The sequence below is a fragment of the Kwoniella bestiolae genome, chromosome 8, assembly GCF_000512585.2.
Source record: "Kwoniella bestiolae CBS 10118 chromosome 8, complete sequence".
NCBI classification, from domain to species: Eukaryota; Fungi; Basidiomycota; class Tremellomycetes; order Tremellales; family Cryptococcaceae; genus Kwoniella; species Kwoniella bestiolae.
Window position 1 is genome coordinate 1,530,127 of NC_089248.1, and position 27,866 is coordinate 1,557,992.

Here is a 27,866-nt window from a genome sequence, read left to right on the forward strand (position 1 = left end):
GAAGTGTGATTGAGACTTGATTGTGATATGGTTTGTTTGATAGGCTGTCGACGCGAAGGTGGAGGTTGTTTACAGATAACAAAGTTGAGAGGTGCTGCTCGCCATTTCATCTTGATCTGCGATAGTTAGTCATACTTCAACGATCATTGTATATAGAAGCCAGAAGCAAGAGGAAGTCAACCTTATCAGCTTACAATACTCTAGTCCATCCTTCAACCATCACTTGAAAAGAAATCAAAACAATGGAAATATCCATAATCTCCCTTACGCCCTTCCTCATCGACCCCACCTCTGAAGAGTCTAAATCTGAATGCCGCAAGGCAGCGGAATCGTTGATCCTGACGGGAGCATTGATAGTGCGTGATGAGAGGACACCCAAAGAAGCGAATGATAGGTTTTTGGATTTGTTTGAAGATTATTTTAATCAGAGTCAGGAGGAGCTGAGGAGGGATGAAAGGCCGGAGGTGGGGTATCAGGTTGTAAGTTCCTCTTCTATCAAGTCATCGTTTGGTCCGTCCTTCTACGTTAATACCATCTGGCCCAAAGCCGTGTGAGCGCAGAGGCAATGAGATGGATCGGACAGAAACGCTAATGCTATATAACGAGTTAGGGAGTGACACTGGAAAATACCGAGAAGCCCAAATGCGCCTCGGACGAGAACTGCCAGAGTATAATATCGTCGCTTGAGAAGGGTGAGAGGCCGGTGGATCTTGGTGGACATGGGGCTGATCCGAAATGCAGGTGGGTAAGCACCTTCATCGACATATAACACAATTCCAGTGCATTCGACCAATGGATCTCGGACCCTGGGCCGAACAGGTTCGAAATACGTTGTTGCTGACCTTCGATGTTCATTGGGTGTAGGTTCTTCCACCGCATGTCGGAGAAACCACCCTACACCTCGCATTTCCCCGTACTCGAGGCTCCTAATGTGATTCCTGAGAGGTTCGTAAATACGTGGGAAGATGGTGTGAACGAGTGGGGAGGATTTATGAAACAGGCGTGAGACTTCAATCTCTTCTTGGAATAACCCAACGGTTAGTCAGAAATGAGCTGACGAGAGGGTTGATGATAGGGTCGAGGGGGTAGCTAAGATGGTAGCCTGTGGATTGGGGTCGGATGTAGATACTTTCACAGATGCTGGACGATATGGGTGAGTCTCATCTGGAAGTTTGACTTGATTCTTCGTCTGAGCTAATCTTGACCTACCTCTCGACAGATCACACCTCCTCGCTCCTACTGCTACGGATCTGGTCAAGTACGGGAAACTCAACACGTGTGTATAAGCCATAATCTGATATCTCGATACAGTATATCCGCTGACGATCAAGAGCAGGATATACGCAGGATTCCATACCGACTTGAACTTCTTGACGATACATGGTCAATCTCGATATCCAGGGTGTGAGTTGGGTTTCTGGCTTGCCTGCCGAGCTCGTCAAGAAGATCGGATGCGCATCTGGGTACAGGAAGGGAAAGTCGCTGATGCCTCGTTGCCGTTGATAGTGCATATATGGGCGAGGAACTCGGGTAAGAAGATTCAAGTCAAGATACCGCCTGGGTGTCTGTTGGTGCAAGCTGGGAAACAGATTGAATGGTTGACTGGCGGTTTAATAAAAGGTGCGTCACATATTGTTATCCCTCTGCATGTCGATTTGGGTGTTTCCAGCTAATAATCGAATGACTTTTTTGGTTCAGCTGGATATCACGAAGTAGTCTGTACACAGGCTACTTTAGATGTGAGCCTTTTTCCCTTCTAGGTTCAAGTGAATTCTATTCTCGCTGACGCCAAATGGTAATTCCAGACCGTCGAAAGAAGGAAAGAAGCCTTCCCCGATAGACCTCTAATCCGAATATCGTCAACCTTCGTGAGTCTATTTCTCATGTCTAATTGATCGTTTCAGTGACATGCCGTACATCGAGGCTATCACAGACGATAAGTGATTGACCAATCTTTGTCATTTGCAGTTTTGGCACCTCACCCCCGATTTCAACCTCACTCCCATTCCCACCTTGAAGAAGGAAGCAGAAAATCGATTTGGTAAGCAAGAAGAGTATGGTGAGATGTTGGTAGGCGATCAAGTAAGACGGTACGTGCCTGTCTGCATTTGGCTTGATACAGTACATTCCGAGCTAATCAACTTGGCCTCTTGCTTTTGGTGTTATAGAGAACTCGGGTTGATCGCATTGATGGTACCTTCATAAGCAAAGCCAAGGACCGCACGGTACGATGATGGTCAGAACGATCATACAGGCATGTCTCGGATCTTGCTTAGCTGAGACAGGACAAGACATATCTCAATGGATTTCAAGGGACGACCTACCTAGTCGGGTTTCAACTTCTAACGTACAGTATAATTATCATTTCGCCGCCGACTATTCATTCGTTCATCAGTTTCAACGCGACGGACTTTTACCAATTCCCATTCAGAAAATACAGGACGTTTCATCATTCCAATGCTTGTATGTATAGTATTAGCACCATCGATCATCACTCGTACAACAGTACAGAATATACGCTACTAAAGCTGACTCGAGGGGTTGTGCCTGAAGACCGATCGATCGTCCTTACTAACTTAGCGTAAGAATGAACGAACGCCTTGAACTGGAGATGTTGGCGGTGGATGAAACTGATACAGTGGTATTTCTGGGTGTTTGGATATCGACCATGGTCTGAGGATACTACGATGGAAGATGGCAATTTTGTGATACTGATAAGTTATGGTCTTCTATCATCTGACTAGCATGTCTATTTAGAAAACCAGATTGATACTCCGAAGGACCCACTCACCTACTTGCGCACTGAGCTTAGCCCAAGATTTGATTTAGTAAACTCCATCAACATGCCTACACCACCTTGCTCCAGCAGCAATTCAACACGCAACAAGCTCCCATCCTCTTCCCCCTCTTCAGCTCGACTCCGTCGTATCGCCCCCTCACCAGTAAAGATCCCAACCCTCAACCAAACCTCGCCCATAGGAACCCGCTTGCTCAACCCTGTAACCCACTCGGCTCTGAACGATCTGTCCAATACATACTCCCTCTCGTTCGCCTCGGACGGGAAGGAGTACGAGTTCGCCCCTTTGGAACTTATCATCCTCTCCTCGCCTGATACGCAGATCCGCACGTTATTCGAAGTGTTGGAATCGTCCAGGACGGTAGGTGGAAGAAGACGGAGATCTGTAGAGGGGGATGGGAAATTGCCATTGATATTTGATTCGAGGGGGGAGTTTGGGAGATTGGCACTAGAGGCCAGAGCCAGGGATAGAGTTGATGTGCCGTGTTCGCCTTGTGGGTCTGATTGGGGGTTTGACGAGGAGAGCGAAGGAAGTCCATCGAAGAGACGGAGATTGACAACGCAGAGGGGTGATGATCTGGAACAAGTAATGGGGTTGATGAGGGAAGTAGAGTCCTTAACTCCCAGCCTGAACTTGAACCTCAAGCAGGATGTACCGTCGCCCATCTTGATAACGTTCAAAGAAGACATATTCACCGAGAAGGGGAGGAACAAGATTTGGCTAGATGCTCAGACAGAGGAAGAGGAATCTACTCCACGATACTCCACGGAGAGGAACAATGGGCAGACGGTATCGGTGAATCCCGGTAGATTGGATAGAGAAGATAGTTCGGAGAGCTTCAATACCTTTGGACATGGCCTTGATCTACAACTACAACTTCAACTTCAACCTCAAGCACAAGTGCAATCCCAAGAACTTGCTTCGTTGAGGGACGGGCTGGACGACGAACTGGATAATTGGAGTTTCACCTTATCAGCGTACGAGGACGACACCTACCCCGAAGCGGGAGGGATGAGGAAAGATAGTTTCTTCGCATTTGGCTCATCCAGTACAGTCGATTTGACATTGATCAGTACCCCATCGACATTGGATATCTCTTTCGATACTACTCTAACTAGTACCAAAACAAAATCATCAAGCTACATCCCTCATGTTAACCTTTCACAAGATCAAAATTACGACAACTCCCCTCTCTCAGATACTATCATTACCCCCCATCCTCCGCACACGTACATGAGCAAGAGCTGGCCTCCTGAATTGTTGGATGTGGAGGATGAGCTTGAAGATACGCCGACGCCTAAGAACGGGAGTTACGGATTTAGGAGTAGAGTCGTATCGAGCGATAAGAAATTACCTGCTTTGCCATTCCAAACCGGGTCCGACAACCATTCGGATCATTCAATCACACCTGCCGAGGAGAACAGGATACCTAGTAAGAAAGAGGAGAATGAAGGTGAAGCGGTGGAAGTGGCGCTCAAGGGTTTCGATAGGAATATGACTATCCAACTTTGGGTAGATCAGGTAGGCTATCCTCATCTTCCCTCCTGTCGATACCCCTTGTAGCTTTGTACTGACGTTTGTGTGTCCAATGTACCCAGGAAGGATGCCGTGAGAACCGGTCTTCACTACGATTCATCCGCTCAATTAAACCCTCAGTATTCCGCGAGCGCGAGGAGAAAGCTCTGAAAGAAGCTGCAGCATGGTGTGAGTCACCGACAAGACCGGAATGTTTCCAGCAATCTGGGTGTTGGGAGTTTGGGATGGACCCTAAAGAGCGGGATAGGTGGTTGTTCCATCATGCTGTGAGTGTACCCTTTTAGGTCACACGACCATCTCGAACACTTGCTTATGGTGAAGTACAGACTGAAGGATATATGCTGATGCTCTTGTGAGGGCGGTCGCAGGCCTTGGAAGGTCTCCCGGTGCTACGAAGACTGACGATAAACGGCGACGACAAGTACGATTACCTCTCTCGAGGGGCCACCTTACAAATCAAAGAACCTGGGGTCTACTCCGTTTGCGGGGTGGAAGAGAGGGGGAAAGCAGAGTGGAAATTTGAGTATCTGGTTCAGAACAAGTTGTCGGCGAGTACGAAGGAACAAAGTACCAATGAGAGGGTAAGTACAGTACACGCTGTGTCTCATCCAAAGGATGGAGCCGCCTCATTGAGTTTAGCACAACTGATTTGATGTCGTCTGATACGCTACAGATACTCGTCCCACTGGGATTATACGTCTCACCAAACTTCTTCAACCCCGATCGAGCGCTCAAGACCTCTCTGCTGAATTTGTTCAAGAAGACATTAGCAAGTAATATAATGAGCGAGAAAGTCAGACCACCACATATTGGCAAACCCCCTGTCCCGCCCGCTCCCAACACCCCAACGGAAGAATGCGACAAGAGTGCCACGGCCAAGACTGAAATCCCAATGGCAAGCACGGTTGCTGCTAATAGGAAGCGATCCCAAACCCAAAGTCAAATTCAGATACAATCTCATCAATCAAGTACACCCTCGCATGGACATTCGAGATCTGTCAGTCGGACGATTGGAGCGATAGCCAAGGCAGTAGCAGGCATGACCAACACGAGCACTACGCCAACCTCCCAGGTAAATCACGACACTTTCAAATCCCCTACACCGAACGGTATCAACAGTGGTCGACCAGGGTCAAGTGGGATCCACAAATTCGGGACTAAACCAGCTACCTTTGGTCGATCAACCCTTGGATCAAGGTCCAAAACGCCCACAAGCAGCACCACGATATTTGATCATGCCGACGGACCAGTCGAGGCGAGTGGTAACGGTAATAACGACGAGAAGAAGAAAAACAGGAAAAGATCGACCAGTCTGTTCTCCAGATCTAGACCTTTCACCCCGCCTGTGAATATTACGGAACTTCATCCTATCCCCGTTCTTTCAAACGCACAGCAGATGAAATCTTCTACTCCGCCTGCCACTGTTGCGGGCGGGGGATTACTCGTACCGCTCGTTAATAATCATACGTCCATCTCCCTTCCTCTCCAACAGCCTACAAATATCGTTCAAAAAGGGATAAGGCAAAATAGGTTATCTCACCCTCACCCTCATGCCCACCCTCAAGGTCATCCTTTCTTACATCCTTCTTCTTCTGGGGCCTACTCTCCTACATTGAATATGACCGTACAATCTCAAACGCTGTTGACGAGATCATCAAGTATAACATCCCGTTCGAAACCTATTGCGAAAAATCAACAGGATACGCTCGGGTCGTTGCCTATTAATTCTACCGCTAGAAGAGGGATACGGAAGAGACCTTCGACTGCTGAGCCCAGACTAGGGATGAGGTAATCATATTAGGTGTGATATTGGGATGTACTGTACTTGATAATGTTGTATGTATGCTTGTATGTGATAATATGCAGGATCTGAGTTACGCTGTGCAGTTCTCTCCTCAGCGATCCAATGAGATGGTCAAGCGTCATCCAGTTCGATAATAATAATGCCTTGTTGGACAGTGGTCTGCACTGTGACAGATCAGGGGTCATAGGAAGTATCATGATACGGAGGTCCATCTTCTAGGTACACTACAACGTCTATACAACTGCATAGTGCTCTACTTCCTTGTTCTGCTCCACTGTCGTTCTCTGTAAGAAATATATAGTCCAGCTCAAGATACTGGTGCTTATCGTCGCTTTCGTCGTTTCTATTCGACGAGAATCTAGATCAGCTCGCCATTTCCGTGGGGAATAGGCCAAGACCAAGCTGAACAAAAGAACTAACATTATCTCCCTCCCCCTCATCTCTCTTCCTCTTTCCCCTAGTCTCGACCTCATCCTCACTCTCACTTTCCTCCTTCTTCCCTCGATTGGGCCTTCGTCGAGTACTCACACTATCCCTCCTTGATCGGACGACGGGCGTAGCAGAACGAGCAGGGGTAGGAGCAGGTTTGGCCTTGGGTGGTCTACCCGGTTTACGCTTAACGGGAGAAGATACCTCCTCTTCCTCTTCCTCTTCCTCCTCCTCTTCTTCTTCTTCTGGGGCGTCGTCATCTTCATTCTCTTCCTCTTCTCCACCTTCCTCTGCTGCTTCCTCTTCGTCCCGAGCTTCCTCCTCTGTTTGCTGCTCCTGCTCCTGCTCCTCGTCTGCCTTACCTGCATTCGTTTTACTAGGACTTGCCCCACCCCACTTCTTATCCTTCCCCGGATCCTCGGCCCTAGTATAAATCATCCCCTCCCAATCGCCATCTTTCTCCTCTGATCCTCCTTCCACTTGATCATCCCCCTCCTCATCGCCTTCAGCTGTACTCCTTCCCTTAAAATACGGCAAATCGAAAGTCTCCTTGAAATGCCTCGAGTTAATCACCTTGGCAGATTTCGACTTTGTCCCCTTCTCTTTCTCCTTCTCCTTCTCGTGAGTAGATGACTTTGTAGGTTTACCTTTCTTGTTGCGTGGAGAGGTTATGGAAATGTCCGATAGAGGGGATAAGGAAGATCGGTTTGAATTGGGGGACTTGGCCCTGGTCTCACCTGGATGGTTGGGGTGAGCGAGTAAGGGTGAAAGAAGGGGTGGAGAGGAAGGAAGGGAGGCAGAGGAGCTTGATGACTATATATACCCCTTGTTAGCTGGATCCAATCTGACCATCTCGTCTGCCTACATGGTTTGTGGTATAGCTCTGATACAGCATGTCATGTCCCGAGATATCGAAATAAAGGACAGAAAGACAGAGATAGGTCAACTCACCATCTCATCTAGCGTTTCTAGATTGTACAGTCCCCCCAACCTATCCCAAAGCTCTTCGATGGGTATCCAAATTCCAGTACGTTTGTGCATTGATGATTGCAGTTGAATGATGAGTATGTGTTTATGGCGGCCGACTGGGCGATCAAGATGCAGGTAGACATGAGCTGGCAAATTCTGTTCTCATGACACATGACATATACAGTCAAATTACAGGTGACTGAACATTGGCATGTGGACACGAAGACTAGGAGGGGACTGACTCACTCGGTCGGACATCGATTACACTTCTCAACAGCGCTGCTTCCCTATGTACAATTGTATCATGTCATTAGCGAGCTATCCTTCTCTCTGCCATTGCCTCTCAGTATTAGGGATATGAAGCTATACCAAGGCCGCATAGCTGATGACATATAGTATCAGAACCACTCACATCTCCAACTCCGACACCGTAGGCGTAGGCGAATGACCCATCATCACATCAGGTTCGTTCTTGGGTTTAGGCGAGGGCGACATATTAGTGGTGCGTTGGCTTTCTTCCTTGGGGGTTCTCGACGTGTAGAATTGCGGGTTCTTTCACCTCTGGACAGACGAGCTCTGTGATCGTCTCTGGAGTAGATGAGTATCTATACTTGTATGCTCTTGGTACGGGTGAAGAGTGAAGAATCAAGTATTCGATGCTACCAGCGTGGAGGTTGAACGACGCGTGCCTGAATGTCGAAGTCGGAACTCCGAATGGGTGGTGACGGCGGAATGAACGATGATGACGGGCGATACTTGACGATAAAGAACAAATAACAAGGATGCACAAATTGTCCCACAACTCAAGCTAAGTATCTCATGTATTTCTACGTTCATCGACATGTACAAGATTGTTCTTCCTTCCATACTCACACTATTCGCATATATACAACATCGTGTCCCTCCCTTCACGTCTCAAGATAGTTTACTTATCAACCTCTAAATCTTCATACCGAACAATTTCTTCTTCTTCTTCTTCTCCACCCCGTCTTTACCACCCCCACTACCCATACTTAGATTACTCATCGAGTCGTTAAGCGAGCTGGCATAGGACGACTGATGTTGTAATTTGGGTTGTTGGAGGTGTTGATTCTGGACTTGAGGTTGTGGGGGAGGTATTATGGGTGGTCCGACGGGTATGGTCCAATGTCTGAAGTCTAGGATACTGTGATGGTACATGTGGTCAGTAAGGTTTGATTAAAGAGACATAGTGTCCTGATGGAACACATCCCGTTGAATTCGCATAGTGGGATCATATAATTCGAACCAAAGGCAAGTTTCACTCACTTCTGGTACGATGTGGGTTGACCAGGCGATCGATGTGGCCTATTTGGTCCCTGAGGATGAGGCTGGAGCCCTCCAGGAGGGTTTGCACCTATACCTCCTCGTCCTAGAGCTCTCATCTGCTGCGTGAATATCTCAGGCGTCAAGACATGGGTTGAGCCTAAGGTGAAAAAGTCAGATCAGCTTTGTTTCCCTAGTATATCACAGAAGGTACCGCCTTCATTGAATATTAAAAAGGTATTCGAAGCGATGGGGGGACCCAAACTCACCAATGTAGACATCTTTGCCCAACGCCTGTCCGACCGTATAAGCACACCTCATCTCACTATAAGTCATACCCCCAGCAATGAAGATGATTATCCTCTGCTTGCCCTCCGTATTGTTCATACGAGCAGAAGGTGCCTTATGCCATGTCGGTCTAGCAGACCGCAGTGAGCCAGATTGCGTAGGGGCAGCGAGAGTATGAGCTCCTCCTGCTCTGAGAGAGGCAGATGCGTCGACAGGGGCGTCACGGATGTAAGGGAAGTTGGATTGATCGAGTCGGGACGAGGATTGGTCCTGTCATATGAATCAGTCAGTTCTGTTTCGTCATTGTAGGATATATCGGTGGAACATTATCAAGAGGATCATTTCACGGAACATATTGGAAAGAGGGAGTAGCTGGTCATCAGCGAAGAAATTGAACCCACCTCCAGGACCATCTGCACAATAGGTTTATACCTCGACAACTCATATTCACCTTCCTGATTCGAAGGTTTCTGCTTGATCCTAGACTTATTTGATCTGCTCGAGTCCTACCACGCAATGCAACATATCAGCCCTATTATATCCCATCTGCGAAAGAATACAGTAGAGGAAGCAGCTCACTTTTATCACCTTCACACCAAGATGTATCAGATTATTGACCATATCCTGCTCCGAGATCGATAATCTGGCATGTTGATATAGTCTCCGTCTATCTTCATCTGCTACTCCGTCTCTGAAAAGGATGTATAACGCCATGATTCGCACTTTATCCAAGGACCTGCATCCCACATATTAGATCAGCACATTCTTTCCCTCGATTCATAGACAAAGGCGCCCAATTAAACCACTCACGTAATGTTCACACGATCATCCAGTAATGGAACCATCTCTTCTACTATCGTCTTTGGTGTTTTGCCTTCTGACGTGTATCCCGTCGCACAACACTACACAAGACGTCAGATTAGAGTGCCTGTCGGATAAGGAACCGCTAGCTTACCTGTTCAACATTGGCTACAAGGGACAACTTCTTCTTCTCAAATAATGACATACATTCCTGAGCCATATCAAGATGTAGCGAGAACTGTTCACGCTGAGTTTGGAACTGAGGTAGGGAAGCTAACATGTCTTTGAGGTCGTTCACATTGACATTGCCGCCGCTGTATATACACATCGTCGATCAATCAGCTTGTATTCCGCGTTACAACGAGCTGATGGGGGCATGCGAGGTCAACAAACTTACCCTCCAAATCCTGCATTCTCCTGCGCGAACTTCCCAAAATCCGTCATAAGCGTATCGATAGCATCTTTCATATGCAGGTGTCGGACAGAGCACCAGACAGGATCGACTTCTGTCAATTCGGCAATCTTCTCTTCTTTCCCTCCTATCGTATTCGTGTATGTGTACCTGCGCAAATCATGATATCAGCTATCTGACTACACAATCAGGCAAACAATGGAGATGCCCAGGTTATCAAGAGCTCATTAAGTGACCATTATCGAAGAATCATCAAGCTCACTTGTATCTCACACCATCTTCTATCTTCAGCAGATCATTCACCATCGCCTGATACCAGAACTCATGTAATAACGGCGCAGCAGGATCCATCGACCGGTCTACTACGAACAATACACCCTTCGGTCTACCGCTTGCAGGCTATACGAAATCAGCATTGTCAGCTCTTGTCCACTTCACTTGAACAAGATTGGTTGAGTCAATACTCACGGGGAATTCAGGATTATTCTGCAAATATTCATCCAAATCCGCTTGCAGCTGATTCGCAATCTTCTTGCTTAGATGTTCCCCAACGATCTCGGGTGTCTTCTGTCCACCTCCCATTGCTGATCTCCATCGTAAGGACTGTGGTGCCTGCTGCTGGACAGGGGCAGAAGCTTGAGTTTGTGCTGCCAGCGGACCAAGGGGTGAATGGTGGTGGGGTTGGTAATATCTGATATAAGGGGATTCGTCTATTGTTGCGAGGAAGTTCAATATCTGCATAAAAGGCCGAAAGCATGATCAGTGAAAGCTGTTTGGACAATTGTAACCGACAAGCTTACAGATCGGCCGGCAACTTTAACATCATCCTCGAACGCTTCTATGGCTAGATCTGCCGATGCGGCTCCTCCCAAAGGCCCGAACATGGTGAAGAATGATCCCGGGTTCTTCAACGAGAATACTCTATCTTCAATAGCTACGGAGATGTGTCAGCTTATGCTTTTCACATTTCAAGAAAGGCGTAGCTTACCCCAGACATTGCAATACAGTTCTACGAAAGCCTGCAAGACACCGCCTTGTAGACCGTCGGTAAGCTTCTGCGCCAGTCTGTCATCGATACCTATACCACCACTTTGTAAGCTTGGTGTCCATTCTAGAGCAGGGGTTATAGACAGCTCACCATCTATAAAGTATAAATGAGCAGATTTATAAGTCCTCCTTCCGTTGAAATCCGCTAATATACGATCCACATTCTGAGCAGTTGGAGTCAAGAGGTATATGGCATCTACCGACATGGGTGGTCGTGGGGAATGTAACGGTTCGACGGCTAGCATCCAATCGCAAATGCAGGTCAGCTATACTCACAAGCTAGAAATTGACCACGATGTATGGAAGCGAGTCAGTGGAACGAGGCAAACTTACAAGTAACATTCTGCTGGAGAATATCAAAGTTCTTGTACACCGTATCCAACAATGCCTGGGAATGATCATCTGTAATGAGGATCTTCCATGCTGGAGGCGGTATAGACTGTATCGCCGAGGTGAATCCTGTTATGAGTGGATGAGCAGTGTCAGTATAATGAATGGCAGATGCTTATAGATGCGTTGGAAGTGGGACCGGGCGGGTTGACCCCGAGAATAACGGTCGGACGACCAGTATCTCCGTAAGTGACAGAGTACAGCAACTAACGACTCACGTTTCTTGAGAAGATCTCTGAGGGGCATGGTGAGGGGAGGGCGAGGATGACGAGCTTGTCACTATGTCAAGATATATATATATGTGTTGGTAATACCCGTAGAGAGAAAAAAGAATGAGAGTGGGTGAGATGATGATGAGGTCATGTGGATGTAGTTATATGTTTGTATGGTGGTGATGAACGTTACGTAATGTGCACTGACCTCTCCGTCGCGTTTCAGGTCGACAACATGGATTATGAATTTCAACATTTTAGACATTTTAGACATTTTCAGAAATCATTTATTCCACTTCTTGACTCTTCATTCACCCATTCATACCAGCAAGAGCTGTTCTCTCCCAGCCAAGATGGAACAGAAAGTACTGGTTTGCCTACAAGCTACTCTGAGCCCAGAGGAATCGACGCGTAAACATGCAGAGGAGCAATTGAAGCAGTTATTCTTGGTGCCTGGTATGTTGGTGCTTTTACCGACATCTGTATATGTACGAGAAATTGGATAGATAGCTGATGGTGTGACTTCTATCACAGAGGGAGGATTAAGTCTCGCTAGAATACTGTTAGCTCAAGAAGTTGATCTCTCACAGCGACAGATAAGTCCTTCACACAGTCCTGTTCAAGCGGGTCAAGCTGACATCATCCCTCCTATGGACCATACTCCGCCGGTATATTGTTACAGCAGTATGTGAACCAGCATTGGACACCTGCTTCGGCTTCTTTCCAACATCCTATAACACCCATCGAAGTGAGCTATCTTTCAAACGTCATGTTGACTGAAGAACTGATAAGCTCATGCTATGCTTCACAGGTCAAAGGTGAAATTCGACCGTTGATATTTAGTGGATTATCGGATCCTCAGCGTAAAATCAGATCATCAGCTGTGAGTCCTGCCTATATTCCTTTTTCACCTCCTTTCCCGAGGCAAAAGTCGGCATGAGCTCATAAGTTGATCTTATAGGCATTCGCATTATCAACCATAGCGAAATACGACTGGCCGGAGGATTACCCAGACCTCCTATCCAGCCTGGTCGGTCTGCTAAGCGGTACCCCAAATGCAGTTCACGGGGCTATGCGAGTGATATCAGATTTCGTAAGAAACGATCTGAGTGAAGATCAGCTATTACCTGTCGTGCAGGATCTGTTACCTGCTGTATTGAACATATTGGGTGATCCTGAGGTGAGTTGAGCAGTCCACAGTTTGCTTTCCCACTTCACAAGATTGTTCCCGACGAAAAGGTTTAAGTGGTGGCCTATATGTTAACTCCCTGATACCTCCATAGCGTCACTCAGCCACCACTCGAGCTCAGACGATATCAGTCTTCCGACAGACTTTACGAATGCTAGAAACTGTTAAAGATGAGCATCCCGCCTCGGTCAAATCAGCAATGGACAGCTTATCACCCGTCTGGTTGAAGGCTTTTACTCAGCTGTTATCGTTGGATGCCGCTGAAGAAGTGAGGAAGAACTGGGAGGAGTTGAGCATACGTATTGAAATTTTCAGGGTGAGTAGGTTATCCAATGTCTCGATACATCATGTTACCCGAATAGTGTCGCAAAGTCTACGAGCTGATATCCTGCAATTCACACCAGACATTCTCATTATACCACAACGCCTTCCCCAAATACCTCCATCCCCATCTTTCCTCCTATATACCCCTGTCTATCCAAAATCTCAAATCACTCTTACCTTCCTTCCACTCATACTACCTATCCAACGCAGAAGATTCGCATGAACCTCCCTCACCCACATCAGATGTAGGTATGCTAGACCCGAAGATCGATATCACCGATTTGGCCTGTGCGATATTCGATTTCCTAACTCCTGCTGTGCGGACCAAGAACGCACCTTCGATTTTGTTGGATGGTCAGGGGAATGGAAATGAGGTGATGCAAGGAGTCGTGGATGTGGTTTTAGACTATACACAAATAACTAGGGAGAACGTGAGTGGTCCATAATCACCAATTACTGTCGGTCATCTTCAGAGGTAGTCGCATCTACAGGGTGGATGAGCTGATTATGCGAGTTCATCACAGGAAGAAGAGTGGATGGAAGATCCAAATGCATTTGTCATTGACGAAGATGACGAGACCGAACAGTATGGTATCCGAACATCAGGATATGACTTGATCGGTGTAAGTCAGCTAAATTTCGCCGAAGAGCGTATACAGCAAGCAAGCTGAAACCAAAGATAGTCAATGATGGACAAATGGCCTCATCCCGTCACATCCATCCTGCAATCGCGAGTCCAACACAAAGTCCACGATTCGGCAGGAGCAAGATCATCCGGTAACCCTGATTGGTGAGCTATCCCAAGCACTCAGAAAATCATTAGCTGATGCCCCATTTGATGTGTAGGTGGAAACCTCTCGAATCGGCATTATCGCTCATCGGAGGAGTTTCAGACGATCTACGAAATATACTAGAAGATGACGAAGCTGATGGCAAAACACCATCGTTCGATGTGCAATTCCTGTTTGATCAGGTCATCCCTGGCTTATTGAGTCAATCGGGTCAGTCATTGTTTTGATCGTATCGAACATGTCAGCTGACGATATCAAAACATAACGTACTCAGAAACCCCTTTCTTGCAAGGCCGAGCATTCGTCTTCGCGTCTCAATTCGCCTCCCTACTTTCCGATAGTCTGGCAGGACAGTACCTCGGCGCTGCTGTGCACGTACTGGATTCAAGGGATGTGAGCGTACCTGTCAAGATCTCAGCAGTCAAGACCATAAAGAAGTGAGTTCAGAGTCAATCTCATCGAGCCGGACTTATTGTTCGGTCCGCACCTGCGATGCTAATACCCTCTCACAGCTTCTGTCGCCATGTCTCACCAGAAATCATGCAACCTCAATCCCGACAAGTCCTCTCTCTTCTCTTACCACTCTTACCGGAAATTACCAATGAGACTTTGTACTTGGTACTCGAAACTATAAGAGCGGTATTTGCATTGGATACAGATTTGATCAATGGTGATTCGGTTGTGGAAGTTGCTAGTAGAATATATGATGTCTGGGTAAGATATACCGATGGTAAGTAAGATCGGTACTTCTCTCTACCCAGACGGTTAGACCAATATCACTTTGACGAGGCGATATTTCTCTTTGTCAAAGCTAGTTATAGGCTAACAACTAATACAAATCTACCATAGATCCAGTCACAACAGCCATAGTAGAAGAGACGTTCGAAGCCCTAGCCTCCCTGCCCAATCCCTCAGTAGCTCCCGCCCTGGTCAGATTGATAGGTCCCAAACTTGCCGAAGCGATCTCGACTCCGGTGGATGACGATGCAGTCCATATACCTGGTGAAGCTGTTCAGCTGGCCAACAGTCTGATAAGGACCAGAGGTGGACCGCTGGAGCCTGAGCTGATAGGTAGTGTCACTGTTGCTGTTATGGGTGTGTTGAGGAGTACGGATGATATGGATGTGATTCAGGTGAGCTCAGCTGCATCTTTCTCCTGCCCCACCTAAGGAAAGGAACGTAGCTGATTTGTGGATGTTTGGTGTGGGTAGCACGGGATGATACATCTTACTTTGGTTGTTAGGAAGGATTGTGATAAGCTTATACAGTGGTGAGTACATCGGACTCTCAAAATCAGTCTCCAATCGTATCTGCGAGGTGACTCCAACAAATCAATGTTCTCATCCACCGATGCGATTCAAGATGGCTAACCGAGCTGAACATGCCTCCTTTGCCACACAGGCACGACTCTGAAGGCAACAACGGTATTCACTCAATCTTCCACCTCTTATCTCGTTTCCTTGCACCTACATTCTCCGAGTCAGGCGGTATCTTTGTCGGTGAATTGGTGATGCACCTATTCAGAAAAGCAGGAAGCGTTATGGCTCCCGTTTTGCCTGACTTGTTGAGAGCTGTGGTGGGGAGATTGGTGACTGCTCAATTACCAAGTTTCATCCAGGTGAGTCAGCGTGCCTCATACCTAACCACCTATCCAAGCTGTCGGCTTGTGAACGACACGCCGCTCATTATGGATCCGAGGACTGCGCTCATCCATACCACAACAAACAGACACTGGTCCTCCCATTCGCATACCTCTTCGGAACAGAATATACCACCTCCACGATTGACCTGCTATCTTCATTCGCTGTACCCCTTCCCGATGGTACTGAGAAATCAGGGTTAGAAGTGGTCTTAGCAGCGTGGTGTGAGCACTCCGATACTATCACGGGATCATGGAATATCAGGGTATCAGATTTGGGATTATCGAAGTTGTTTGCTATGTCTTCTCAGGATCAGAGGTTGAGCGGGGTGGTGGTTAGAGGGGATCTGGTGATTGATGAGAGGAACAGGGATAGTGCGTTTCCTTTTTCACCTGAATCACTTGAATCTGCCTGTGCTGTAGACTTTACGAGGACTGTCGGCTGATGTAATTTGATGGAATAGCTATAATGACAAGATCACGAACCAGGACAAGTCAGTTGACGATGTCTCTTCTTTTCTCAATCAGATCGATCAAGCTGATGTTGAAACATAACAGACCCAAATCAATATACCCAGATACCCTTCCCTCTCAAGGCATTCAAGTTGATATTGAAGGATGTACAGGCTGAACCTGGTGCGAAGGGGAAGGGGAAGAAGGTGGATTATGATATCGAGGAGGATGATGGGGTGAGTGCGATTCTCGTGATCGGACATGATGGACCGATAGAGTATATGATAGATTGAGCTAAATATGGGCGGTGGTACAGGACGAAGATTGGGATGATGATGATCTCTTGGCTGGAGGTGATGGCGTAGGGGAGTTTGATTATCTATCATGTGCGTATACGTTCCTCATTCTCTCACTCGACCACCGCTCAAACCTCAGAAAGGATCGGTCCTATCAAACGATATCATTTGGCAGTATCACTTACTGATGTGTGATACCATAGCCTGGCTAGACGATAAAGGGGGGAACGAGAATGACGCGCAGGACGACGACGAGGATTTGAAATCCGATCCCTTGGCTCAGATCGATATGGGGGTGAGTGACTGCGTCTACTGTGTTCCAAATAAATGGGCTAATTTTGATTGTCATCGCACAGCAACATCTCACGGATATACTTAGACAAGCATATACAGATGGGAATAGTAATATCCATCAGATGATTGATAGTTTGAGTGAGGTTGAGAAGAAGACTTTGAGGGATGTATTGACTTTATCGTAGTTTAGCTCATATAGAGGGAAAGGATTATACCATGTTATGGGTACAGTATATATCATTCCGATGCGATCATTCGATCTTATCATTTGACCTGCGTACGAAATAATATGATTGTGAAATGTTCAACAAACAGGTTTAACAATATGCGATACAAGTACAACATTACAATCCTATTCATCTTGATAGACCAAGTCGAATGACCCTAACATCCTAATTCCTATTCTATAACAAGCCAAGAAATAACAGAAAAGTCCAAAATCAACAAAGAAATAGCGAGAGACGCAAATCCATCTTTACAGAATGAACAACTACCATGCCAAATTCAAACTCATCAGCTCCGACCCCATCCCCATCATTGCAATCCAGAAGAAAAACGTCAAACTCACCTGACCTTCCCCACTCTCCATCCTCTCTTGCAATATCCTCTTGGCCTTCCCCCTCCAATCCCCCTCTACCATCTCCGCCGTCCGATGGCAGGCAAACTCGAATCGCATATAATCTGGTATATAACTTTCTATGGGGTTTGCCAAAGCTTCGCCAACAGCTTCGCTGAGACCGTGTAGGTCGTGCGCATGGACTGAGTAGACGTACGGCCTGGGGATAATATACCATTTATCAGACTCTATACAATTACGTTTCCTTCTCCATTAGAGATGTGGAATGGGAGATACGTAAAGGTACTCACGGCTCGAGATCCGTCATGTGCCATTGCTGGGCGTGCCATTTCGTCCTGTTTTGGGGATCTTCCTCGTCCCACGTTAAGATTGGGTTGATAAACTACAAAACCAGATCAAATCAATTCAGCTTGGACTGTACATTCGAAACAAACAATATCCGGAAAGAAAATTAGGGGAACATCATATATCGCAAGTAGGAGCAGATAGGCCATACACAGAGAGAGACTAATGACCCACCGGAACACCCATACAAAGCGCATCCCAAGGACTCGGACTAATCCTCGGTCTCCCCACCCCGATAAAAACAAAACTCTTGGCCAATTGCCCATAAAATTCGAGCTTTGGCAACTTCCCCAAATTCACTATTCCAACCTCCTTGACCCGCTTGGCAGTATCCTCATCATCATCCGTCATTCCCCCTATGACCCTGATCCCGTACTCTTCCTGTAATCCCACCAACGCCTCAAGGGTCCAGGAGAATGCGGTGGAATCTTCGAGGTAATGCATTTGTTTAGCTAGTAGATATGCCTGTGGTGGGTCCGACCGAGAGGCAGTGGGCAGGGAGGGGAGTCGTCGGCAGGTAGGTTCGATGGAGTAGGAGAGGAAGTGATTGGAGTTTCGGGGGGAAGGGGAGAGGGTGAATTGGGTTCCTAGGGGGTTGGCGGGGCTGTATGATGATGTGGTATAGGTCTTTGTTAGCTGATGTTTTGGGATGGGTTTTGGGAATAGTATGATAGAAGTAATAAGTGCAGCCGATACACAACATGAAGCGGGATTGGGCAACTTTTGAGAAGGACAGATGTAGAGACAAAGTGGTAGATTAAGGGATGACTGGAATCCCCACTCACTCATCCCAATACCAGAAACTCAACACCCTCCACGCTTCTATCCCCTCCTCATTCTCCCGCGTCTTAACGCACTTCTGATCCGTATGCTCATAACACACATTCACCTGATCCGGATCGGCCAACACCATCCTAACATTCCCTTTTAATATCCCCCATAACTCGACAGTCTTCCGCATATCAGCATTGTACCAACCCAAACTACTAAACACATAGGAATAATTATACGCATTAAGCGTAGATATCACACTTTGAGCATAGATTGTCTCTCCCGCTGTACTTGTTCCGGCGAAAGCCTCGGCGAACCATAGAGAACTGAGGATGAGGATTGTAGTTTGGTTGGTCCCGCATCCTTGAGATATCAGTTCCTCCTCTTCCTCTTGAGATAGCTTCTCGTTCTCACTAAATGGCAGTGAAGTGTTTCGGAGTAAACCCAGATCACGACATTGGTTGATACGCGATATGACCTCGTCGTTGTGTTTCCATACGTCGCCTGTGAAGAAGTAGGGGTTCTCGCCTATGAGCGGATGGGAGGATGAAGAAGAGGATGTGGAGCTGAATATGTGTCGACCGAGAGCTAAGAGGATAGCGATGAGTGGGATGGGGAGGAGGAAGAGGAGGAGGAAGCGGTGTCGTGGGCGGATAGAGGTGGGTAGGAAGTTAAGTGGGAGAGGTAATTTTCTGTGTGATCTGTCAATACGATATACACAAAAAGATCATTATGTTAGTCTGTTTTTCCTATCTCTTAGGTTTCAAGAGGATACTATACTTACCTCCGCAGTATCCTTTCTTTCTGTTCATCTACACCTTCCTCCCCTGCGCCCGAAGGGGATGTAGCTAATGGTATATAATCGTTGTGATTATCCCCTGCCATATTATGTTGCTTTACTGCGGATGATGCGAAAAGATGCGGAGCAGATTTCGTTTATCCTTTGGTTCGTTTCGTCCCTTACAATTGTTTGATGTCATGGGTAAATCATGTTCGTGCTGTTCACACTGTAGTGGACTGTCTGTCTCTGTCTCTTCTAGACCCTCCTATGAACAGGTGGCAGCAGATGGTATGAACACTGATTTGATAGATATATAATCGGGTCGTTGAGCTGTACGAGTGATGTTCACACAACAAACAATCTCAACGACTAGTCCAACTTTTTCCCGTCAAGCTTGAGAAGATGGAGATGGGTCCGAGCGGAGCGCCAAACGCGCCGTGTTAAGTTAACCTATTACTATTACACTTTGAATACGAATATTCGTAATCCAAAGGACAAACCACATTGTAATGAGAAGTGTGCAACGGCTCTATGGTCACCGAACGAAAACCCATTATTATTAGCCTAGATCACGTGTTTTGTATTGTTTCTATTCGTATTCGTGATTCCGTTAGGATATTCCTAATTGATGTGGAGACTCCAGTGCAAGTCAAGAAGTCGCGCAATCGGTTCTAATCCATTAAATTCGGAATCATTACGAGATCTCATTTCCCACAACAAACCAGAACAGTCGGATGACCGGGTGGAGAGGAGAAAGTTGGAGATAAATAATTTAGAATTTAGAAAGCATAAAGATAACAAAGTGGCCAATACGAGTATCATCTATCTTTGCTCATTATATCCACTTCTGTATGATAGTATAATAGTAAAGACCTGTATAATAGTCCATCGGACCAGCAAAGACGACCTCACCTATCCCTTTTCCCCCTTCTCTACGCCTTCATTCTTTCCCTAGTCGAGGTTGATCAGCCAAGATGCAGCTCAAGGACCAACGACCAGCTCTATGGGTATCTTGGTGGATGGCTTTCTCGATAGTAATCGTATCTTGGGGTGAGATGTTCCCCCTGTTTCGCTCGGGAAATCAAGCTGATATGTCTCATCTGCCTGAATAGACGCAGCGTACTGTTTCCTGCGTCCGAGGAGTTTTGGTAAAGGTGATTTAGCTTGGATATGGGCACCTTACAAGTGAGCTCTATGTGAACCGTCTTTCAGGGGACTAGATTAGCTGACACGATGTTCGTGGTAGCATGGTACCGTACAGTATGGTGAGCTCCCTTAGTCCCGGCTAACATGGCACAAGCTAATGTCGTTCACAATAGGTGGACTACCTATATGGTCAGCCAGGTGTAGATGCCAACGACGGATTCACAAATGCTCAAGGTGAGCTCCACCCGTTCAACTAAATGTATCATGGAAGAAATCCAGCTGACATTATGTATCAGCCTTGATGAACGTCATCGAAGTCTTCTTAGCGATCGAATACCTATACCTTCGACACACCTCACCAAGATCATCAACCAGAACACCGAACCCATCTCATCGGTATCACGCTCATGCTCCGCTCGTTGGGTTCGCTGGAGCACTCATGACGCTTAGCAAGACCGCCCTGTACTTCTTACAAGGTGAGTTCATCCTTCAGCTTCGTTGATGCCAGACAAGGAGGCAGATACTGACTTTCGGCGACCATAGAATACTTCTGCGATTGGTGTATGGTGGGACATAATGATAGATTCACATTCTGGGCTGTATGGGTAGCTACGAATGTGAGTGGCTTTGATTTTCAAATCAAGTGTGTCACAGCTCAGCTGACCGACTGTTCGTGATCTTGTCTATCTCGTATCGTAGGGGTAAGTCCAGCTTGCGGACGAATGCCTGTTCTTAACGTAATGATCAAAGCTGATTTCCTTACTTTTGTAAAGAACTTGGATCCTCATCCCTTTCCTCGTCTGCGTAGCCTTAGGCAGATTCATTGCTCAAGCCCTTATGAGAGACACAGCAAGCCAGATTGCCTATCTTGAATGGTCAGCATCGCAAAGCCAATCTTCCACTCCCGGTACCACTTCGATCGGATCATCTACTCCCATTCCAATTAAGCCTGCATTCGATCAGGTCGAGTCCGACGCTTTCTCCTCCACCATCGCCGCACCCGCTGCACTACCCCTTACCTTCCACCCTCGAGACTTGTCTGTGCTAGTTGTCGGGTCAAACCGTCTTGCAGCTACCAGAGCTACCACATTTTCGGAAGCTGGTGCCAAAGTCACTGTCGTAACGCAGTCATCGCTGTCGGACGCAGCACCCGAACTTAAGCAGCTGAAAGATGCTGGACGAATCGCACATCAACAGTTAGAGGGTGATGACAGTCGGGATTGGTCGTCTCTCCTTCCCAGCCTGAACATCTCCCTGGTATGCGTCACTGACACGCTAGTCGGAGCTCACTCTCGTCGATCATCTGCCTCTGCCAAAACCATTTACGACGCATGCTCGTCTCTCCGAATACCCATCAACATCTCTGATCAGCCATTATACTCAACCTACACGTTCCCATCGGTTCATCGATTCCCCGGGCAGGATGGTGTTACCTCCAACCTTCAGGTGGCTGTGACGACGAACGGACAAGGATGCAGGATGGCAGGCAGGATCAAGAGGGAAATAGTGTCTAGGTTGCCTTCAAACGTAGGAGCAGCTGTAGACAACGTAGGAAAGCTAAGGACGAAAGCCAAATCCGCCCCTAAACTATGGGAAGATGAGAATCACGATATTCCCCTCAATTCACCCGTCGCCCAGTTGCCCACACCATCTATTTCCAGAGTGGGATCGGTGGAGAAGCTATTGGGTAGACCTGAAGAGGATACAGAAGAGCTAAGTGAGGAGGAGCAACAATTGAGAAGGATGAGATGGGTTCATCAGATGTCGGAATATTACTCTTTCGAGCATCTCGCAAGATTGAAGGAGGATGATCTGGACCAAGCATTAGAATTATGGTCAACTAATCCTTCCTCCTCGTCAAATGAGGTATCACTCCGACACCACGACATCGCCAACAGTACCAAGCAGAAAGGGAAGATCCTATTAATAGGCAGTGGACCAGGACATCCAGGTCTGTTGACCGTTGCGGCCCACCACGCACTCAAGACCGCTACCTTGATCTTATCCGATAAACTCGTGCCCTCCGAAATCTTAGCTCTGATCCCTTCCACTACCAAATTACATATCGCCAAGAAATTCCCTGGGAATGCCGAGGGAGCCCAAAATGAAATGATGGAGCTTGCGTTGGCAGGCGCACAGGCCGGCGAAGTGGTCGTGAGATTGAAGCAGGGTGATCCATTCGTATATGGACGAGGAGGGGAGGAAGTGTTATACTTCCGTGAGAACGGGTTCGAATCCACCGTCATTCCTGGAATATCTTCGGCAATAGCAGGTCCGTTGATGATGAATATTCCAGTGACCCAACGGGGAGTATCGGAATCGTTAGTTCTGTGTACAGGGGTGGGAAGACAGGGAAAATCAGTGAAATTACCTGGATATGTCAAGTCGAGACCTCTAATCTTGTTAATGGGGGTAGCAAGGATAAATCAAATTATACAGACTCTCACGTCGGAAGAGGGTCAAGGTCGGGACGGAGCGAGATACCCTGGATACCTGCCTATAGGAATTATAGAGAGGGCCTCATCACCGGATCAGAGGATAATTATGAGTAGTCTAGATAAGATAGAAGGCGCACTGAAGAAATTGGATGAGAGACCACCTGGTATGATCATTGTGGGTTGGTCGGTGCTTTGTCTGGAGGGGAGAGGGAAGGTGGATATTCTAGATGATACGAATGCCTCGGAGGGGAGTGAGAGGGGGATCGTAGATGGTTGGTTGGGAGGGGAGGAATATAAGGTTAGGGAGGGGCTGCAGGAGGGATGGAGGGATTTGTTGGGTGAGGTGCAGTAGGGGGATAGATTCGTGTATGTGAATAGAATCTTAGATCTGGGGTTTTGGCATTTTCATTATTATCATTATCATCATCGTCATTCATCATTTATTTCATTATCACTGTCACAATCTCAATGCATCCTAGACATTACACAGATACATACGACACAGCGGGATCGTCAGTCGACTTTGCAGTAAAACGGTCAGCGAATTACGGAGTTGAGGTAAGCTGAGTACCAATCCCTCGGATTCATTCATTTATGCATGCACAGCTATTACGACTCCGATTCTGGAATAGTCTCGGGTTTGATTGATGCATCTGTGCTCGGACGGCAGCAGCGTGAGTCATACTGTAGTCTCCAGTTCAAACAAACGTCATACCGACCAGGGAAGGAAGCGCAGATGATCGTCATACCAAATACCAGAGAGTAGTATATTATTTCCTAAAATAGAATATGGCTCGCTTGGCAATTCATGGTGAATATCTATTTTTAACTTGTAACCTGTGCCAAACATCTCCAATCGATCATCAGACGATTCCAGCTGTTGTTGTTCTATTCCATTCTTCATTTACTCATACATCTGCATAAACCAGCAAGTCAGGCTATCAGGTTTATTGATACATACTTCCACTGAGACGAACCCACATCGCCCATCGACCACGCTCAGCTCCGTGCGCCCCACCATCACAACCGCCCAATCGGATGATCGAAGAAACACCTACGGAACCTCCCCCGCCTCCTGATATACGACCTTTTGGTTGTATTACAGGAAATAACAATGACAAACACAATCGATTAAACTCAGATTACTATACCTCTACCCTCCCTCTGGGCGGGGTAGAGAACACTCATACGGCAGCTTCGCGAGACGAAGGGTACCGATTCAATCCGAGCTCAAGATCCAGATCCAGATGGGGCATCACACTCAAAGCGGCGAATATGTTCATCCCCCTCATAATGCTCTTCCTCCTGGCCTCGACCGTCTCTGCAAGTCCAACTTCTCAAATGGCAGATAGCTACACCTCATACGACGTGCCATTCCTCTCCGACATGGGATCAAGTAAGAGGAAAACGCCAATACTGTCATTCTTCAAATACATCCTCGACTCAGCTTCCACCTCTTTATCTCACTTCACCAATGACAGCAACACTGGTAAGATGAGGATGATGGGCAAGAGGGAATTGAGCACCGGAGAGATCGTAGAGGCTTGTATGATTCCTGTGTTGGTGGCGCTGAGTGGGATGTTTGCGGGATTGACTCTTGGGTGAGTTTGGTTTTTGTTTTGGTCGTGTGACCGATTCGACATTCTGGAATTTTTGGTGAAAAGGAAGAGAGAGGGCATCGGCCAAGATATGTATCTCCAAGGGTTGATGACATGAGCCCGTGTTGTAAGACGGTGGCTGGTATTGATCCTCGTCATTACCATTCGCAGATACTTTTCGGTCGATCCTACCCAACTGCAAGTACTGTCCATATCGGGCACACCGACACAGCAGAAATACGCCATGAAGATATTGCCTGTCAGGTGGGTATGATTCTTCAGTCAACGACTATCAACCCTATCTTCTTCTTGTGATCATCGATTAGTCTCGATCACAAGCTGACCCAGATTGTTGCAATTGTAGGAAAGACTCCCATCTACTGCTCACGACGTTGATCCTGGGTAATATGATTGTCAACGAGGCTCTACCGGTGGTAATGGACAATGTGATCGGGGGTGGTATTTACGCGGTCATCGCTTCGACAGCATTGGTAGTGATGTGAGTTGTCCTCATCCTCCTCATCCTATTCCACCATAGCTACCGTTTTCCCATGCTATTATCGTGCTTCCGCATGTCATGATCGCTGACAATCGCCAACCACACAGCTTCGCCGAAATCATCCCCCAGTCCATCTGCTCACGGTACGGACTCCTCGTCGGCGCCTCTATGGCCTGGCCCGTGCGAATAATGATCTGGATAGCCTTCCCAATCGCATGGCCCATAGCCAAACTCCTCGAATACATCCTGGGCGCACACCACGGTATCATCTACAGACGAAGCGAATTGCGAGAGTTGATCAAGATGCACGCTGCCACTGCAGAAGGAGGCGGGGATCTCGATTTCGATACCGTCCAGATGGCTCAGGGGGCATTGGATCTGGCTCAGAAGACGGTCAAACAAGCTATGACGCCTATTGAGCAGGTGTTCATGCTTCCCATAGAGGCGAAATTGGACTATGAGACGTTGGGTCATGTAGTTAGGTCTGGACATTCGAGGATACCGGTGTATCAGATGGTCGAAGTTCCTGATATCAACCTTGCTGCTCCTACTAAAGGACCGGGTAAGACGAAGATGGTCAAGAAGGTGCTGGGGAGTTTGTTGGTCAAGTCTTGTGTATTGCTTGATCCTGAGGGTGAGTTCAGCTGACTCCCCAGCTCCCCTTTGATTAAGCAGCAAAGCTCACTTGTTTTTGCGTTCTCATAGACGCTACGCCACTTGCTTCCATCCCTATCAACGCTATCCCTTCTGTACCTTACGATGAACCATTGACCAACATGCTGAATGTGTTTCAAGAGGGTGAGCTACTCGGATAATTGATCCTGGTGACCTGCCTGACAATCTGGATATCACAGGCCGATCACACATGGCGATAGTATCCCGACGACCTAAACGAGTCGAGAAGGACCTCGAAGACGCCGAATCAGTCATGACAGCCGCCGCAGGTGGATTGAGACAGCGATTCATGCGGAAAGTGGCCGAGATCTCACACGGCAACAAGTCGTCCTCGGATTCTGACTCTTCAGAAACTGATACCGACGTCGAGAGAGGCGAGAAGGGAGAGGGTAATAAGAAAAGAAGGAAGAAGCGAAGGACCAAGAGGATCAACTCTGGGTCGGACGGTACGGCCGTGGCGTCCAGTCCTACTTCCACCAGTGCCGCTGAGGAGATCAAGAATCAACAGACTCAAGAGCAGGAGAGGAAGAAGAAGGCTAGTCTGGTGGAGAAGGCGAAATTGACGCAGTTGGAACAGACTGTGCCTGCTGATGCACAGATGGCCCCTGGGGCTGTTGAGAAGGTGAGATAGAACAATTAATTGTATGTGTAGGGATAGTAGCTCATGATCCGGATGTTCAGTTTTTCGAAGGGTTGGAAGGTGCTCCACTTGGTGTTATCACTCTTGAGGATGTGTTGGAGGAGTTGATCGGTGAAGAGATTTACGATGAGTAAGTTTGCCTTTGGCATTTCTCATGTCCATCTGCCCAAAGATTCTCATCATGTGCAAGTTGAGATGTGCTAATGTCTTACTGCCAGGTACGACGAGCACGGAGTCCCTCGATCAGACGCCTCAGCGTTCGTACCGCGCGAAGCAATGTTGGCAGCTCGTCAAGCAGCATTAGCAAGACAGAATCTAGCATTAGCCGAATCAACCCCACTACCATCTACCAACGATGCCGACCTGGATCAACAACCCAGTACGGGTGGAACGAGACGAACGATGATTCCTAAATTGACCATGACCAAACCCAAATTCAGTCTCGGTAAGAAACCGGTCTCACAACCTGGTAGATCCAGAACTGTCGATGAACCGAAGATCACCGCGGCTACTCCACCTTTGGTGTCTCAACCTCAACTACCCAGTCATGATGCCCCATCAAGCAGTCTGGTAGCTGGTAGTGAGATTAGAAGAACCTCTTCACCCTCCGAGATTATCCAGGATCAGAATGATGCTCCCAGAAGAACTCAATCGGAAGTAAAGATCAACGCAAGGAGACAATCAACACCCACCGAAGCTCAACTTGGTGCGAACGTACCTCTCAAGGGATTAGATCCAGTCACAGCCGTCCCTGCTCGACTCCTCTCAGGAGGCGGAGCAGTCACTCCCAATATCGCTCCTCCAAGTGGTACCAACCTCCTAAGCGAGGCACTGATGATTGAAAGAGGTAGAAGAAGGGGAGGGACCAATACTCCTCCCATCCTTCGAGCCGTATCGCAGGGTGCGGTCAAGTCAACTCCATCAAGTAGACAGACCACTCCGCCGACCTCCTCCACAGGCCAAACTTCTACCTCGAGTGCTCCTGCGGGTGCGGCTGGAGGAGGGATTTTGAGCCCACAACCTGTACAGGCTAAGAAGGTCCCGAAGTTCAAATCCGTTCCTGCGCCTTTGGTCAGTACGCCTGCTCCGTCTGAGCGAGCGTCGATGGATTGGAAAGGGGAGAGGAAGAGTGAAGGGAAGGAATGAGGAGGCAGTTAGTTGGCCGGAAAGGATGGAGGAAGGAGGGACATCTGAGGGGACGAGATGACAAATAGTATATATACGTATACTATTAGCAGCCAAACTTTGCACGAAGCAACTGATATGAGCCATAGCATGTCATGTAATACTGTCTGATATCTGTTTTTCCATGAATCATGCATGCATCGCAGTTTCAGGTGTGCATCGATCTGCTCGCTCGTTTGTTTGCCATGCACGAATGTTGCCATGTGGTCTTCACGTGTGCGCCACTATGAACGCGGCTGGTTTTGCGTAAACAAT

The 27,866-nt window shown here is 47.5% G+C and overlaps 8 protein-coding genes across 8 annotated transcripts; 5 read left to right on the top strand and 3 right to left on the bottom strand.

The window, feature by feature from the left end:
- Positions 1 to 242: 242 nt before the first annotated feature.
- Positions 243 to 2,205, top strand: I302_109164 (uncharacterized protein; the record flags this gene model as incomplete). The annotated part of the gene is made up of 11 exons (XM_019194893.1): positions 243 to 479; positions 611 to 741; positions 865 to 1,002; positions 1,076 to 1,153; positions 1,220 to 1,276; positions 1,337 to 1,404; positions 1,507 to 1,620; positions 1,699 to 1,739; positions 1,806 to 1,868; positions 1,969 to 2,090; positions 2,169 to 2,205. 11 exons carry the CDS (start codon positions 243 to 245, stop codon positions 2,203 to 2,205), a joined length of 1,086 nt encoding a protein of 361 aa, XP_019043729.1.
- A 638-nt stretch (positions 2,206 to 2,843) lies between these two features.
- I302_109165 (uncharacterized protein) lies at positions 2,844 to 6,126 on the top strand (the record flags this gene model as incomplete). Its single annotated transcript, XM_019194894.1, has 4 exons — positions 2,844 to 4,319; positions 4,397 to 4,600; positions 4,703 to 4,915; positions 5,008 to 6,126. 4 exons carry the CDS (start codon positions 2,844 to 2,846, stop codon positions 6,124 to 6,126), a joined length of 3,012 nt encoding a protein of 1,003 aa, XP_019043730.1.
- Positions 6,127 to 6,501: 375 nt separating this feature from the next.
- On the bottom strand, positions 6,502 to 8,031 carry I302_109166 (uncharacterized protein; the record flags this gene model as incomplete). The annotated part of the gene is made up of 4 exons (XM_019194895.1): positions 6,502 to 7,380; positions 7,519 to 7,652; positions 7,783 to 7,823; positions 7,949 to 8,031. The coding sequence occupies 4 exons, from the start codon at positions 8,029 to 8,031 to the stop codon at positions 6,502 to 6,504; spliced, it is 1,137 nt and encodes a 378-aa protein (XP_019043731.1).
- A 444-nt stretch (positions 8,032 to 8,475) lies between these two features.
- Positions 8,476 to 12,004, bottom strand: I302_109167 (uncharacterized protein; the record flags this gene model as incomplete). Its single annotated transcript, XM_019194896.1, has 15 exons — positions 8,476 to 8,701; positions 8,824 to 8,980; positions 9,090 to 9,378; positions 9,510 to 9,614; positions 9,688 to 9,844; positions 9,919 to 10,010; positions 10,064 to 10,223; positions 10,307 to 10,471; positions 10,584 to 10,720; positions 10,790 to 11,056; positions 11,122 to 11,255; positions 11,310 to 11,399; positions 11,460 to 11,606; positions 11,702 to 11,827; positions 11,977 to 12,004. 15 exons carry the CDS (start codon positions 12,002 to 12,004, stop codon positions 8,476 to 8,478), a joined length of 2,280 nt encoding a protein of 759 aa, XP_019043732.1.
- A 319-nt stretch (positions 12,005 to 12,323) lies between these two features.
- Positions 12,324 to 17,141, top strand: I302_109168 (uncharacterized protein; the record flags this gene model as incomplete). The annotated part of the gene is made up of 21 exons (XM_065870811.1): positions 12,324 to 12,426; positions 12,505 to 12,587; positions 12,653 to 12,718; positions 12,782 to 12,853; positions 12,932 to 13,150; positions 13,254 to 13,475; positions 13,564 to 13,914; positions 14,008 to 14,106; positions 14,167 to 14,273; positions 14,330 to 14,484; positions 14,549 to 14,711; positions 14,787 to 15,004; positions 15,124 to 15,407; positions 15,486 to 15,544; positions 15,676 to 15,892; positions 16,003 to 16,288; positions 16,378 to 16,407; positions 16,472 to 16,602; positions 16,683 to 16,752; positions 16,866 to 16,957; positions 17,019 to 17,141. The coding sequence occupies 21 exons, from the start codon at positions 12,324 to 12,326 to the stop codon at positions 17,139 to 17,141; spliced, it is 3,150 nt and encodes a 1,049-aa protein (XP_065726883.1).
- Positions 17,142 to 17,446: 305 nt separating this feature from the next.
- I302_109169 (uncharacterized protein) lies at positions 17,447 to 19,534 on the bottom strand (the record flags this gene model as incomplete). Its single annotated transcript, XM_065870812.1, has 5 exons — positions 17,447 to 17,732; positions 17,824 to 17,915; positions 18,053 to 18,482; positions 18,664 to 19,350; positions 19,434 to 19,534. 5 exons carry the CDS (start codon positions 19,532 to 19,534, stop codon positions 17,447 to 17,449), a joined length of 1,596 nt encoding a protein of 531 aa, XP_065726884.1.
- Positions 19,535 to 20,404: 870 nt separating this feature from the next.
- On the top strand, positions 20,405 to 23,366 carry I302_109170 (uroporphyrinogen-III C-methyltransferase; the record flags this gene model as incomplete). Its single annotated transcript, XM_019194899.2, has 7 exons — positions 20,405 to 20,480; positions 20,543 to 20,615; positions 20,677 to 20,695; positions 20,750 to 20,810; positions 20,873 to 21,052; positions 21,120 to 21,219; positions 21,350 to 23,366. 7 exons carry the CDS (start codon positions 20,405 to 20,407, stop codon positions 23,364 to 23,366), a joined length of 2,526 nt encoding a protein of 841 aa, XP_019043735.2.
- A 686-nt stretch (positions 23,367 to 24,052) lies between these two features.
- Positions 24,053 to 27,572, top strand: I302_109171 (uncharacterized protein; the record flags this gene model as incomplete). Its single annotated transcript, XM_019194900.1, has 8 exons — positions 24,053 to 24,615; positions 24,784 to 24,876; positions 24,977 to 25,111; positions 25,219 to 25,745; positions 25,817 to 25,909; positions 25,966 to 26,408; positions 26,468 to 26,556; positions 26,645 to 27,572. 8 exons carry the CDS (start codon positions 24,053 to 24,055, stop codon positions 27,570 to 27,572), a joined length of 2,871 nt encoding a protein of 956 aa, XP_019043736.1.
- Between the last annotated feature and the right edge of the window lie 294 nt (positions 27,573 to 27,866).